Raw genomic sequence first — 13,984 nt, 5'->3', positions numbered from 1 at the left:
CCGCCCATGCTTCAACACGGTACTGTGCACCATTTCACATCTCCCTGTTGTTCTTCTGGAGCTATAAATACTGCAAGATCATTGCTTCACTTTATCATACTGGACTAAGTTTCATAAAAGCGCTGTCTCACGTGCACTCTCTCTCTCTCTCTGTGAGAGAGAGAGAGCGGTTTTATTTTGAGGAGTCTGAGTCTCCTTAAAATAAAACCGCTCTCTCTCCTCTATCAGACACCTTAAAATAAAAGCGCTCTCTCGCACGCACGCGCTCTCCCTCCCTCTCTCTCTCCCTCTCTCTCTCTCTCTCTCTCTCTCTGTGTGTGTGTGTCTAATCAGAACTGTGACTATTTAAAATAAACGCGCACTCGCTGCATGTCGGTGCGCTCATCCAACACCCTGATCGATCAGTCTGATCAAAGCTGAAAAGAGCTGTGACTCTAAAATAAACACGCACTCGCTGCATAAAAAAAATAATAAATAATAATAATAATAATAATGTTAAATGACTGGTTTTGAGCCGCACCACACCATGCAGTAGAGAACAGAGCGCACTTCCACAGAGGCAGAAAACAGCACTGAAACTGGTGCAGCATGGCACACGCGACTGTGTGCAAAACGCGAACACACGCAGCTGCAAGTATGAACGAACACTGTTAAAGGCTGAGTATGCGCGTATTTCAGTCGTATTTAAATGAAACACAACGCTGCAATGAGCAGCTCTACGAATACGCCACTGTGACAGGCCCTTAAGGCCTCTGGTTCCGAAGCAGGGCCTTTATGAATACAAGTGGCCCTGTTACATAAACAGTTCAGCACTTGATTCGCTCTGTAATTAATGTTTCACTTCAAGTCAAGTGCAAGTGTGTTTTTCTCACTTTGCTGAAGGTCTGATTGTAAAACAAAGAAATTCTCCCTCCCATTCTGCTGATTCCTCTGGGGGCTTTTCAGAAAGTTTCTCACAGCTGTCATACATTCATGTCAGTCTTGGCTTTTGTAATTAATAGTTTTTACAGCCTGTTAATAATGCTGACTGGGATAGAAGCAACTTCAGGCTCACTATGTTGGAGGAATAAGTCTTTGGTTTATTGGAGTGAGTGACAGGTGGCTGTCTGGCTCATAATTCCAGAAATCAACCAGGTACATAATGTTTTTAATCACTTTTTTGTATTTATGCCTTCTGGAAAAGCCTACAGACATTTACGCAGCAGTCTGTGGAAGTTTTTAATTGTAACAGATGTCCAAGCGAGCGCGCAGCCTGCTGTCAATCAGCTGTACCGACAAGATGTAAAGAAATCAAACTGGAAGCTAAGGGACCTTTTAAAAGGCTCAATCTGGCTTTGCAGCTCGCTTACTCCCCCTTGTGACCAGGCAAAAAGTTTTGACCAGATATCTTGCAAAAAATTAGTTTTTGTGGGCAAAGAAAAACAAAATCCAATCCAATCCAGCTTTATTTATAAAGCACTGTAAAATCACCCACAGGGTCCAAAGTGCTGTATAATAAGACAATAAAATACATAAAAGTAACTCAATAAATACATTAAAATATAAAATGCATTTAAAAAATGCTTGACAACACATAAAAATATTCTCAAAAAATGTTACCAAGTATAAGGTGCTGAAATAATCGTCAGTGCCTGTTGCATAAAACCTCATTTGATAGTCCACTGTCTCATTGGTGTTTACTTTTTGTTGACATAAACGTGAACATTTGTCTTTTCTGTTTTCGTTCTCATCCAATAGGAGGCGCTGGCACTGTCAGAAGCAGGTAAGTGATCAGATTGATTTTGCTATTGTTATTATATTTCAGGCGTACAAAATATTGGCATTTACTCTTTGCAGCCGCAGAGTTGCTAGACTTCACAACCAGCTTGTGAGCAGAAACCCGGGATTTTCCTAGTAATTATGGTGTTCATTAGGGGTGTGTTCTGCCTTCTACTCTGTTTAGTGCTTGCATGGACTGGGTGTTGGGTGCAGTTGTGGAAGCCTACAGGTTTACTGACCTTGACGTCACAGTTAATGCTGTGATCTTTGGAGAATCATTGGATGCTCTGATTACAGCACTTGAGAAACTGTCTGGATCTGTCGATTGTACTGGATCAAGACCAAGATCCAGGCTTTCAGTGACTTCCTGGACTCGGCCATGCAAAGTATATCTGTATGGGATGAAAGTGTTGGCTCTGGCTTTTCAGCATTTGAGCTCGAGAGACACCTGGGAAGAGCTTATGGAATCACGATGTGATGAACAAAGGTGTTTGGTGATACTGATACCTTTGCTGGAGAATGAATGAAAGTCCACATGCAAGATGAAGGGAAAGGTGAAGTGGTAGGGTGAAGAGAGCGCATTGGGATTGGGAATTTCATTCACACGCAGATGCTCAGAGCTTCTCTATAGTGGAAGCAATTTGGGGTTTGGTGTCTTGCTCAAGGACATTGGCAAAGGCAGACATTGATTTCTTTAAAGAATTCATGTGTTAGTTTGTTGCCTCAAACCCAGTTACTGTGCCTTGTTGTCAGGGAGATACAGATGAAACTACTTGTATTTTGTGTATTGTGAAGGAGCATCAGCTATGACATAACAGCCACGTGGTGCATTTTCCTGATCGTTACTGAGGACCCTAGCACCTGAACCAGACCAGAAGGACTCCACCATAACCTCTTCCTGCAGCAGGTGGACTGTTACTTTGACGACTGGGCACAGGCCTTTGTGGATGGCTGCCTGTTGAAAACACGCTGCACCAAAGCATGAACTGCAAATTATTTGGTTCTTACCAAGATAAAAAAAAAAAACAACTTACTTTAGAAGTGTTAGATAATTTATCTTGTGTTATGAGTTAGTTTCTTACATTAAGTGTTTGACATGCTTATTTCTAGATTTAACAATCTTAATTCAAGACATATTGTCAAGTGAAATTATCTGTTGATTCAGAAAGATAATTTCCCTCAGATTTAGTGTTTTTATCTTGTTTTTAGATACCCCTTTTTTGCAGTGTGTGCCTAAACCTGAGCTGTCATATTTGCCTTTCTGTATTTTGGTCTCTCTATTCTTGCTGAAACTCAAAAATTGGGATGTGAATTACATTATAAATTTCTAGAGAGGTGGTGCTTGGATTCAGGAAGAATTGAGACAATGTTAGGGGTGATTTCCTTTGAACCCATTCTAGAGTTTATCATTATGAGAGTTTTTTTGTTTGCGTTTTCTGTCATAGAGACGTAACAGGGATTTAAAAAAAATCTGAATTCTGACTGTCCTCCTCTGTTGGTTAACAGAGGTGTTTCTGGTTGGTTACTATTCCCCTGGCAGAGGTAGTATGTGCTCCAAGTGCACCTTCTAGTTTCCAACTGCTTCATGCAATGTGTGAAATAACCTCGACAGATATAGCACCTTGAGACCAAGCAGAACATGTTTCAAACAGCCTGTTCCAAACAGCCTCTCAAACAGTCGTGTCAGGTTGTTCCAACATATATACGAGGGCTGTCAATAAAGTAACGGTCCTTTTTATTTTTTTCAAAAACTATATGGATTTCATTCATATGTTTTTACGTCAGACATGCTTGAACCCTCGTGCGCATGCGTGAGTTTTTCCACGCCTGTCGGTGACATCATTCGCCTGTGAGCACTCCTTGTGGGAGGAGTCGTCCAGCCCCTCGTCGGAATTCCTTTGTCTGAGAAGTTGCTGAGAGACTGGCGCGTTGTTTGATCAAAATTTTTTCTAAACCTGTGAGACACATCGAAGTGGACACGGTTCGAAAAATTAAGCTGGTTTTCAGTGAAAATTTTAACAGCTGATGAGAGATTTTGAGGTGATTCTGTCGCTTTAAGGACTTTTCACGGTGCGAGACGTCGTGCAGCGCTCTCAGGCGGCGTCATCAGCCTGTTCAAGCTGAAAACCTCCACATTTCAGGCTCTATTGATCCAGGACGTCGTGAGAGAACAGAGAAGTTTCAGAAGAAGTCGGTTTCAGCATTTTATCCGGATATTCCACTGTTAAAGGAGATTTTTTTAATGAAAGACGTGCGGACGGATCCGCGCGTCGGGACGCAGCCGACGCGGTGCGGCGGCACAGGAAAAACACCTCCGTGTTGATAACCATTTGTAAAATCCAGGCGGCTTTTGATGGCTTTCAGTGGAGTGAGTATATGAGAAATTGTTTAACAGGCAGGACATGTTCCAACTTGTCCTTAAGGCTTTCAACAGAGGTGTTTTTCCTGTGGCGGAGCGTCGCGGCGGCTGCGTCCCGACGCGCGGACCCGTCCGCACGTCTTTCATTAAAAAAATCTCCTTTAACAATGGAATATCCGGATAAAATGCTGAAACCGACTTCTTCTGAAACTTCTCTGTTCTCTCACGACGTCCTGGATCAATAGAGCCTGAAATGTGGAGGTTTTCAGCTTGAACAGGCTGATGACGCCACCTGAGAGCGCAGCGCGACGTCTCGCACCGTGAAAAGTCCTTAAAGCGACAGAATCACCTCAAAATCTCTCATCAGCTGTTAAAATTTTCACTGAAAACCAGCTTAATTTTTCGAACCGTGTCCACTTCGATGTGTCTCACAGGTTTAGAAAAAATTTTGATCAAACAACGCACCAGTCTCTCAGCAACTTCTCAGACAAAGGAATTCCGACGAGGGGCTGGACGACTCCTCCCACAAGGAGTGCTCACAGGCGAATGACGTCACCGACAGGCGTGGAAAAACTCACGCATGCGCACGAGGGTTCAAGCATGTCTGACGTAAAAACATATGAATGAAATCCATATAGTTTTTGAAAAAAATAAAAAGGACCGTAACTTTATTGACAGCCCTCGTAGACAGCAGCTCCCATAGTTTAGTACTGGTTCAATATTCAGGCATAGTTTATCAAATGCTGAAAGGACCAATAAATATTTGCTGGATAGATTATTCTGTGGAATGATCTCCCTGCATCAATAAAACAGTCAGATTCTGTGGAGTCTTTCAAGTCCAGACTTAAGACGCACTTATTTTCCCTTTCATATGGCTAGCATAGTTCTACGCTTTTCACTCTTTTAATTCATTTTATTATGAAATGGAGCGGGCCGCGGCCTCAACTTTACCTAAATTCTGGGTCTTTTAGTGAAGCTTTGGGCTAGTGGCCGACGATCACCTTAATACTGTTTTTCTTGTTGTTTAATGCTGACAAATTATACTGTATTTCTTGTCTTTCTGATGCTTGATTCTGTGTTTTCTCTCTGTTTAAGGTGCAGCTCCATCCAGAGATGGGAGTGGTAATTTTGCTGGAGACCCTCCTGTCCTGTGCACCAACAGCTTTTCCTGTATATTCGTTTTGGGAATTGTTCTGTAAAGTATGTTTGTAGCATGGCCCAAGCAGAGGGTCACCCCTTTAAGTCTGGTCTGCTTGAGGTTTCTTCCTCAGAGGGAGTTTTTCCTTACCACTGCTGCTCTGGGGGTTGGTAAGGTTAGAGCTTACTTGTGTGAAGCACCTTGAGGCAACTCTGTTGTGATTTGGTGTGATGTAAATGAAAATAAATTGAAATTGAAATTGTTGAACTGCTCTGGAATATTAAAAGGAAACGCTGACATTTTTCAACCTGGGTTCTAGTTTTAGATGTTTTAGAGTTCATCTTTTCAGTCAGGACAAAAATGATTTGAAACAGTGCAATATTGCTGTAGACACAAACACTGTCAACCGGCTCCATAATGTTATTGCACGGGGCAAACTAAAAACACTCATACCCCTTCTTGTCACTACTGTATAGGTGAAAATATTAAGGTCGATTGCTGATGACAGGTTTGTTCTTTAAAATGTAGCCACTCCTTAACAGTTGACATGTGGAGACTCTTGGTGCTGCACAGCAAGAACACGGAGGTAAACGGCAAACTGTATAATCCATCATTTAAAAAAAATTTCTTTAAATTTTTTTCTGTTCAGTGGTGACAACGGTGGTCAGTGGGTGCTAACCACTGACCAAAGGCGACAGCTGGATGTCTTTGGTTCAAGCCATCTTTCTGAGGCTCCTTGGGTACCATTGGAATGACTTTGTATCCAATGATGAGTGTCACGCATTGTAAGGGAGCATTTTTTGGGGGGGCCCCCCCAAAAAACTTAATGCAATCAGCTCTTATGTTTAATGCCCTTTTCTAAAAAAAAAAAAAAACTAATATACCCCCCCCCCCCAAAAAAAATACACACACACACACACACACACAGAGGAATTTCCAACTAAATCTGCATTTTGTCTGAAATCTCCTAGCTGATGCAAGAGTTCACTTCAGTGCTGCGATAATTAACAGAAAGTCGCTGTTACTAATGCTACTGTGAATTTCTTTTCTCAGACGTGTCTCAAAATACCATCGTGCAGAACAATGAAAATGATGGTGCAGGATCAGGTGGGAAAAAATTGCTTTTAACTATTTATTGATGACAGTCTATTTGCTCAGCATCCTGAACCTGAAAATGTCTTATTCCTTCTTTGCCTGTTGTTTTATTAAATGTTATATAAGCATGGTCTTGCACGTACCCTATCAACTCCCCCATAGCTGTATTAATCTGCATGCATGCAAGCATATAATGTTCTTCAGAAATTTGCATTAGAAAAGAAGTAGATTCACAGGCTTGCTTATTCTTCACAAGAAGTTCAAGTTTCTGTTCAGGCTCACTGCATATATATTCATGCAAATGTGGGCTCATTTGCATATTGTGCATTTTTATGCTGCAGCAGGTATGTGGGAATCCCAGTCCAGGTGTTGATGGGAGAATTTGCAAAATTATATGTTTATGAGCATTTGTCTTTTAAACACTCCGGTTCTGTAACATTCTTGTCCAGATACAAGTTTCAAGATTATTAATTCATTCAAGTTTATTGCATGTGTTCATTGTCTGGCTGTCTCTTGCTTTCTTTTTTGTCTTTAAGTAACTCACATTACACATTCATTGATGCATTTCCCATGCACATGATATGCAGGACATTTTGAGATACCACTTCTCTCTGTCTGTGTGTCTGTCTGTGTATATAACACTTGATACTTACACCGTAGGTGCCCCCTGAGGAGTGCATGAGTTGATTATATTTTGGAGTTGTTTAGTGCAGATATTTGAATGTTAAGTCATTTTAAAACAGTATTTTTTGTGCATATAACTCCTTAAAAATGCATATTAGAAACTTGATACTTAAACCATAACAGTTGGAGCTCCAGTGTTTTTGGGGATGTTAGCACTACTGAGGGTGCCACAGTTACTGAGGCAATATGCCTGTCATACACAGTAAATTTACTCTGCTGTGATAACATTTGATCCCAGTCCAAACAGAGTTAAATATACTCTCTCACAGTGTAAACCACTTGATTTGACAAGACTGTAGAGCTGATTTCACTCCATAACAAAATGTATTTTACTCTATTTAGACTGGGACCAAATGTTATACTGGCAGAGTAAATTTCTACTCTGCAAAATTTACTGTGTAGTTTTTAATACCTGCGCCTCTGCCACGCATCATGAAATCCACCACCCAGTCAGCAAAAATATGCATTAATCAACCACAGTTAGCCTGTTAGCTTTAGCTTTCTTGGTAGCTGCAAGATGGGGGTGTGCTCAAGGTTATTCTTCACACCCAAGTTACCCCATCTTGAACACACACCACCTCTTTTAACATTTATGGGTCAGCCTGGAGTTATGTTGTTAATTTTTGTTTTTTGGTTATTTTTTCAGTTCAGTGATATTCAAATTAACGTTCTGTTCAAAGAAAATCCCCTTGTTGTGAAAGTGTAGTGACACGGACCCACAACAGGGGGCGCAAATGAACGGTCAATAGATGAGCCAAAAATTAACAATTTAATGTTGTGAAGATAAATACCCTCTCTAAAAGATAAAAGACAGATACCCTCTCTACTTTTAAGATTAGGCTTAAAACTTTCCTTTTCGCTAAGGCTTATAGTTAGGGCTGGATCAGGTGACCCTGGACCATCCCTTGGTTATGCTGCTTTAGACGTAGACTGTGGGGGGGTTCCCATGATGCACTGTTTCTTTCTCTTTTTGCTCCGTATGCATCACTCTGCATTTAATCATTAGTGATCGATCTCTGCCCCCCTCCACAGCATGTCTTTTTCCTGGTTCTTTCCCTCAGCCCCAACCAGTCTCAGCAGAAGACTGCCCCTCCCTGAGCCTGGTTCTGCTGGAGGTTTCTTCCTGTTAAAAGGGAGTTTTTCCTTCCCACTGTAGCCAAGTGCTTGCTCACAGGGGGTCGTTTTGACCGTTGGGGTTTTTCATAATTATTGTATGGCCTTGCCTTACAATATAGAGCGCCTTGGGGCAACTGTTTGTTGTGATTTGGCGCTATATAAAAAAAAGTTGATTGATTGATTGATTGAAGGAGCACAACGAACATACAGACAATCTCAGAATATGATTACAGTCAATCCACAAAGGTGACGTGTGGGCAGGCTCGAGGATAGAAGACGTCTGTCCTGAGAAGAGCCGGAACCACACGATTTCCGCCGCCACCGAACCTGGTGAATACTGGAGCCGCCAAGTCCCGAATTCCCAGGTGATCACCGTCCCCGACTGTCGGATCTGGTACTGCTGGCGAGAACAAAAGACAGTCAAGTGTGGGTGTGTGTACACCCTGTAACAACAACGGTGGGAATGCCACCTCCACCTCTCACTCAATATGCTGCAGAGTACCACAGTGATTCCTCAGGGGAAAAGAGTGCCGTCCAGCACTCTCTCAGCTTCCACCGACAGAGGTACCGGTACTCCTGCAAACACTCACAATATACAAATTATATTGTACCAAACAAACGGCTGAGGATATTACCTCCAATGAAGTACGATATCTCGGCAACGAGGTGGAGATGACGTCTGGTCTTTATGGAGTGAGATGATGTTGAGTAGATGGGTGACAGCTGTCAAGAGATAATGAGTGACAGCTGTCACCCCCGGCTGTGTCCGTGGCGGCAGCGCCCTCTCGTGCCTGAAGCCCGCACTTCAGGCAGGGCGCCCACTGGTGGTGGGCCAGCAGTACCTCCTCTTCTGGCGGCCCACACACAACACCCCTGTTAAAATGCAAACTTTAAAATATCAATAAACCCAGAATGTATTGAACGTCCACGTGTTAAATATTGCAAGGTTTGAGAGCAGTGCATTTTGTCAAAGTTCAGGGGTGTTCACAACCCCAAATTTGAACATTTGGGCCAATTTGGAAAATTAAAAAAAAAACAGTGATTTTTCAATTTAATTTTTCTGTTTCAATGCAGACAGTATGAACTCAAGATATTTCATTTATTTCATTTGTTAATATGCATCCACTTCTACATATCAGGCCTTCACCACATTCAAAAAACAGCTAGAAAAACACCAGTTTACGTCAAGTAATGAGGTCAGGAAAATAATTAATTACATAATACTATTTCAGATGGGGGATATCAACAGGTCATTATCATCATGATTTTATTTTTTTATTTTATTTTATTTTATTTTTGCAATCACAGTATCCCTAAAAGGTTTTGAGGAGCAATGATGAGCAGATGATCTCCATTTTGTCAACAGATGTGAGAAATTTCTTGAAATGTTTAAAAACGATGTTCCTCAAAGAAAGATTGGCAGGAATTTGCATATTTCCCCCTCTATAGTGCATAATATCAATAAACAATTCAAGGATAATGGAGAAATTTCACTGCACAAAGGGCAATGGTGCAAGCATAAGCAATGCACTTGGCAAAGATAATTTACACTTCTGTGATGGCAGCGCCAGTGCAGAGAATTATATTGAGATTTTCGAGCAACATATGCTGCTTTCGAGACAACGCCTTTTCCAGCGACGTCCATGCATTTTTCAACAAGACGATGCATAACCACAGTGGGCACACATTCTGAAGGCATTACTGTGAGGTGGATATGGGTACTGGACTGCCTGCCTGCAGTCCTGACCTGTCCTTCATAGAGAATGTGTGGAGTATTTTTAAAATGACAAATGCAACAAAGACAACACAGCACTGTTGCACACCTTCAGACATGTTTGCAAAAAGAATGGGACAAAATAACACCGGACAGGCTTCATCGTTTGGTATCCTCAATCCCTAAATGTCTCTTTAACTGTTGTAAAGAGGAATGGCATCATTATAAAATGATGAATGCTTTAGCACACCAGCTTTTTTTTGGAATGTGTTGCAGACCTTAAACACAAACATGGATGTGTATTGACAAATGAAATGAAGTTGACCACACAAAACATGAAATATCTTGGGTTCATACTGTCTGCCATGAAATAAAAGTCAAAGTAAATGTCAGAATCACTGCCTCTTTGTTCATTTTTCATACCATGCCAGCTTTTTGTGATTTGGGGGCGTAAAACTCAGCAGCACATTAAACAGTTGAAGTGCCTCTTATTGAACTGTTGTCTTTTTTCCTTTCTGGAACAATAACTGCTCTTTTTGTTATCATCTCCTGTAACAATTAGAACCCTTATTTTCCTGTCAGGGTGCAGCATATTCTGTATACTGCTGTTTAAAAGCGGTCACGTTGGTAACAAAGCAACCTCTAATTGTAATCAGTGTGCCACATCATGTACAATGATATCTAGTAATCACTGTGGCATGTTGATTGGAAGCGACTCCACATTGCGTAACTGCATGAAGTCTGTTTTTTCACTTAACATGATTTCACGGGTTTCTCCTGGTTTCCCAGCAGTGATGTTCTTTGTATTCATGCTTACAGGAGTAACTGAAGGGAAAGTGAAGAGGAACAGCATCCCACTGGAGGAAACTGTAGCTGTCTTAACTAATGGTGAAGTAGCTTTGGAAGAAGACGTCAGTCATACTCTGTCCACCACCACTGGTCCAGTTGAGGCTCCCATGGAGATCCAGGATTTTTCTGAAGGAGAGCCCGCTGATGTTCAGATTGTCAGTGAAGACGAGGATGGGACTTTGGTGAATAGAGCAGAACGAGTGATCATTGAAGAAGAAGTGGCCAGTGTGCCAGAGAGTCATGAAGCTCGGGCAAATGAGCAGGAAGTCACGCTGTTAAATCCAGGAGGTAAAGATGGAGCTGAGGGTGTAGAAGAAACACAAGCAGCTCCAGAGGCTTGGACACAGTCTGAGAAGAGTGAGGAAGCTTGTGTCAGTGCAGAGCCACACGCAGCAACTGTAGGAGTCGAGATGAGCAACCAGAAGGCAAACCAGAATGTAGATAAAAAACCTGAAGGTGGGAATGATGATCCAGAAGCTGCTGCATCTGTGCAGTCCCCAGTCAGCGCTCTAGAGGGCACTACAGTGGCTTCAGTGCCAGTGTACTCTGAGATGCAGCTGCTCTCGCTCTTCCCCAGACCAGACGTTGAGGATGAAGTTATGGCAGCACCGAAGGAGGCAAAGGCAGCACAAGATCCTGCCACGCAGCTCAGCCATTTCCAGGAGGTGTCCCTGACTGACCCACAGGAGAACCGCAGGATAGAGGAAGGGGAACAGGAACCTCTGCTGTCACAGGTCAAAGCACCTCAGACCCAAACGGAGCCAGCGGCAGCTCACAGTCCATCCAGCACCGAGACACAAACCACAACCAGAGTTAACCCAGGTGTGGACGCTGAGTCACCAAAACGTAAAACCTGCCAGTGCTGCTCCGTCATGTGAATCCGCCCTTGGCTTTCTTTGTGTCCTCTTTCCCACATCATCTATTATATTCCATCTCACTGCTCTTCAGTGTGGTCCATCCTTTTAACAACATTACATCCACAGTCCACATCCCTTTTGACTTTTACCGTCTGCTGTCGTATTTGTTTTCAAATGTCCCACTGAGCTTTAGGCTCCAACAGGAAATCAGCTCAGGAAGGAGGAGGAAGCTATTTAAGTGCCTTGTGGAACTCCTGTTCACACAAAAAATATTGAGTTTGATTTTCTTAGCAGATGAATCAACAAATGTACGTCTGATTTTTTTTCCCCCTTTTTTTCGATTTATGCCTGTAAAATGTGTAACTTCTGTGGTCATTCATGGGATCATTATGCTGTTTTAGTGTTATTCATTAATGATAAAATAAGTTATTGATGATGGCCAATATATTTTAAAGGAGTTAATTTTTTTTTATTTTTTTTTCTCCATGTTATAGTGTGGTTTCATGTTAAAGAGCCTCAAAGTCCCACAATTCTAGATTTGGGCACATGAAAAACTCCCCTGCTGAAACAAAATGTAAGTCTGAAACAGTTCATTTTGAACTGTTGTGATGTTCATCACCGACGTCCATATCCAAAATCCTGCTCGACGTATGAGATGCCCACAGAGGCGGCCTACACTTTGTTGGAGACACCCAGAGAGTTTGTGGAAGAGAGGTGGAGAGAGAAGAGAAGTTTGCTCCTTTCCTTTTCAAGTCAAAGGTGCAGAAACAGACTTTTGGATGGAAATCTGTAAAAGTTTTGTAAAGATGAATTTGAGATTGTTTTCAGCATGGGGACTTTTATTTTTTTAACATGTTTTTAGGATTTAGCTTTTCACTGCTGGACAAAATGATAATCATCAGCTCACACCGTGAATGGATGTACATTGTGAGCTGATTGGAAAGGTAAACGCACAGTAAACTGCTTCTGGTCACCACTGAACAGGAGAGAAGTGTCGGGCAGCACGAGGCGGATCCCTGTGGACGGGCTCATTCTACTGCTTACAACAGGAAGGAGCTCCTCAATGGTCGACTTGGATGGACTTAATGGGGAGTGTGAGACCAAATGGGAAGAATGCTGAGTTAAGTCACTGCTTGTATGATCTCTTTTTTCGTTACAGTTACATTATATAGCACAGTGATTCCAAAAGTACTGAAGGTGGGCCAGGAGATGTCATGAAACATTGATGAAAGTCTCTGTTTTCGGTTATGTAATGAAGCTTTAAAATCCACCATATATTACTGTTTATTTTAAAAAGTGTAGAAAGAAATAGAAAAAATAAGCCATTTATTTTTATATGTACTCATTTATCTGACCTTCTGTAACACATATTTGGAAGTACTTAGCCATGTGTTGATCAAAATTGCAAGCGTTGTTCACTGCAGAAGATTTTCAGAGTTCCAAGTGAGCCGTGATGTTGAGTTTGGTTGGTGTCATTGTTACAACACCAGCCAAAATAAAATGAAATGTAAACCCAGACGCATTTTAAAATGGAGCCTAGGTTGAAAAATCCCTAAGGTCACTTTTAAGGGTGCACCATCTTGGTGTCTGATGTATCTTAACTACAAATATCAATATTTTGGAAGTTACCAGCTAATGAATATTCAAAATGTGGATTTGTGACCTGTACATTTTATTACCTCGAACGACGAGGTCAGAGGATGTTATGTTTTCACCCGTTTGTTTGTCTGTCTGTGAACAGCCTTGAGTCCACAATTTTTATATATCATTCTGAAATTTTTACGGAAGAGTCATATCCTGATAGACAAGAACTGATTCAGTTTTCAAGGCCAAAGTAAGGAAAAATCTTGGAAAACTGGAAAAATCCCTATCTTTAACAATGAATGAATTTTCAAAAATTCATAACTCTATCAAAAAAGATAAAATTCCTTTCATATTTGAGAGCATTATGTACGATGGTAACCTTTATCGACTGACAAAAGTTTTATCCAGCTTTATTCGGAAACCCCATATAATGTATATTGTACATTATATCTTAATAAAACGTACCACAATCACTCTCATATTTGAAAAGGAGGTGCAGACTGGCACTCACTGTCACCTGACGAAGTTTGATCCACCTCTGATCCGGATTGTGGATTTTGTGAACATTTGAATTTAATATTGAAAAGCCCATTTGGTTTACATTTTGTATTATATCTCAATCAAAAGTGCCTCAGTCAATCTCATTTTTTTTTTTTTTTTGTTGATTTTACCTGCACCATCAAAACTGGATGGGCCAGCAGTACCTCCTCTTCTGGCGGCCCACACAACATGGCGGTTCCAATTTTATGCCTGTTTGACTATCTTCCAATTATCAGTCAGAAACCAAGTGCCAAAAAGCAATGACAAAGCAGTTATAACCAATATTCTGT

General features: G+C 41.5%; 1 protein-coding gene across 2 annotated transcripts in view; it reads left to right on the top strand.

The window, feature by feature from the left end:
• palm3 (paralemmin 3) overlaps positions 1-13,369 on the top strand; it is a 113,974-nt gene extending 100,605 nt beyond the window's left edge. For both annotated transcript variants that reach the window (XM_034187856.1, XM_034187855.1), the window contains 3 exons: positions 1,738-1,762; positions 6,309-6,362; positions 10,684-13,369. In XM_034187856.1, the coding sequence (XP_034043747.1) occupies positions 1,738-1,762; positions 6,309-6,362; positions 10,684-11,591 (987 nt within the window). In that variant the 3' untranslated portion in view covers positions 11,592-13,369. The remainder of the gene's footprint in view (positions 1-1,737; positions 1,763-6,308; positions 6,363-10,683) is intronic.
• The last annotated feature ends 615 nt before the right edge of the window (positions 13,370-13,984 follow it).

Source organism: Thalassophryne amazonica, chromosome 15 (genome assembly GCF_902500255.1).
Source record: "Thalassophryne amazonica chromosome 15, fThaAma1.1, whole genome shotgun sequence".
Lineage (NCBI taxonomy): Eukaryota > Metazoa > Chordata > Actinopteri > Batrachoidiformes > Batrachoididae > Thalassophryne > Thalassophryne amazonica.
Note: the sequence above shows the minus strand (reverse complement) of the source record. Positions and strands in the feature narration are given on the sequence as shown.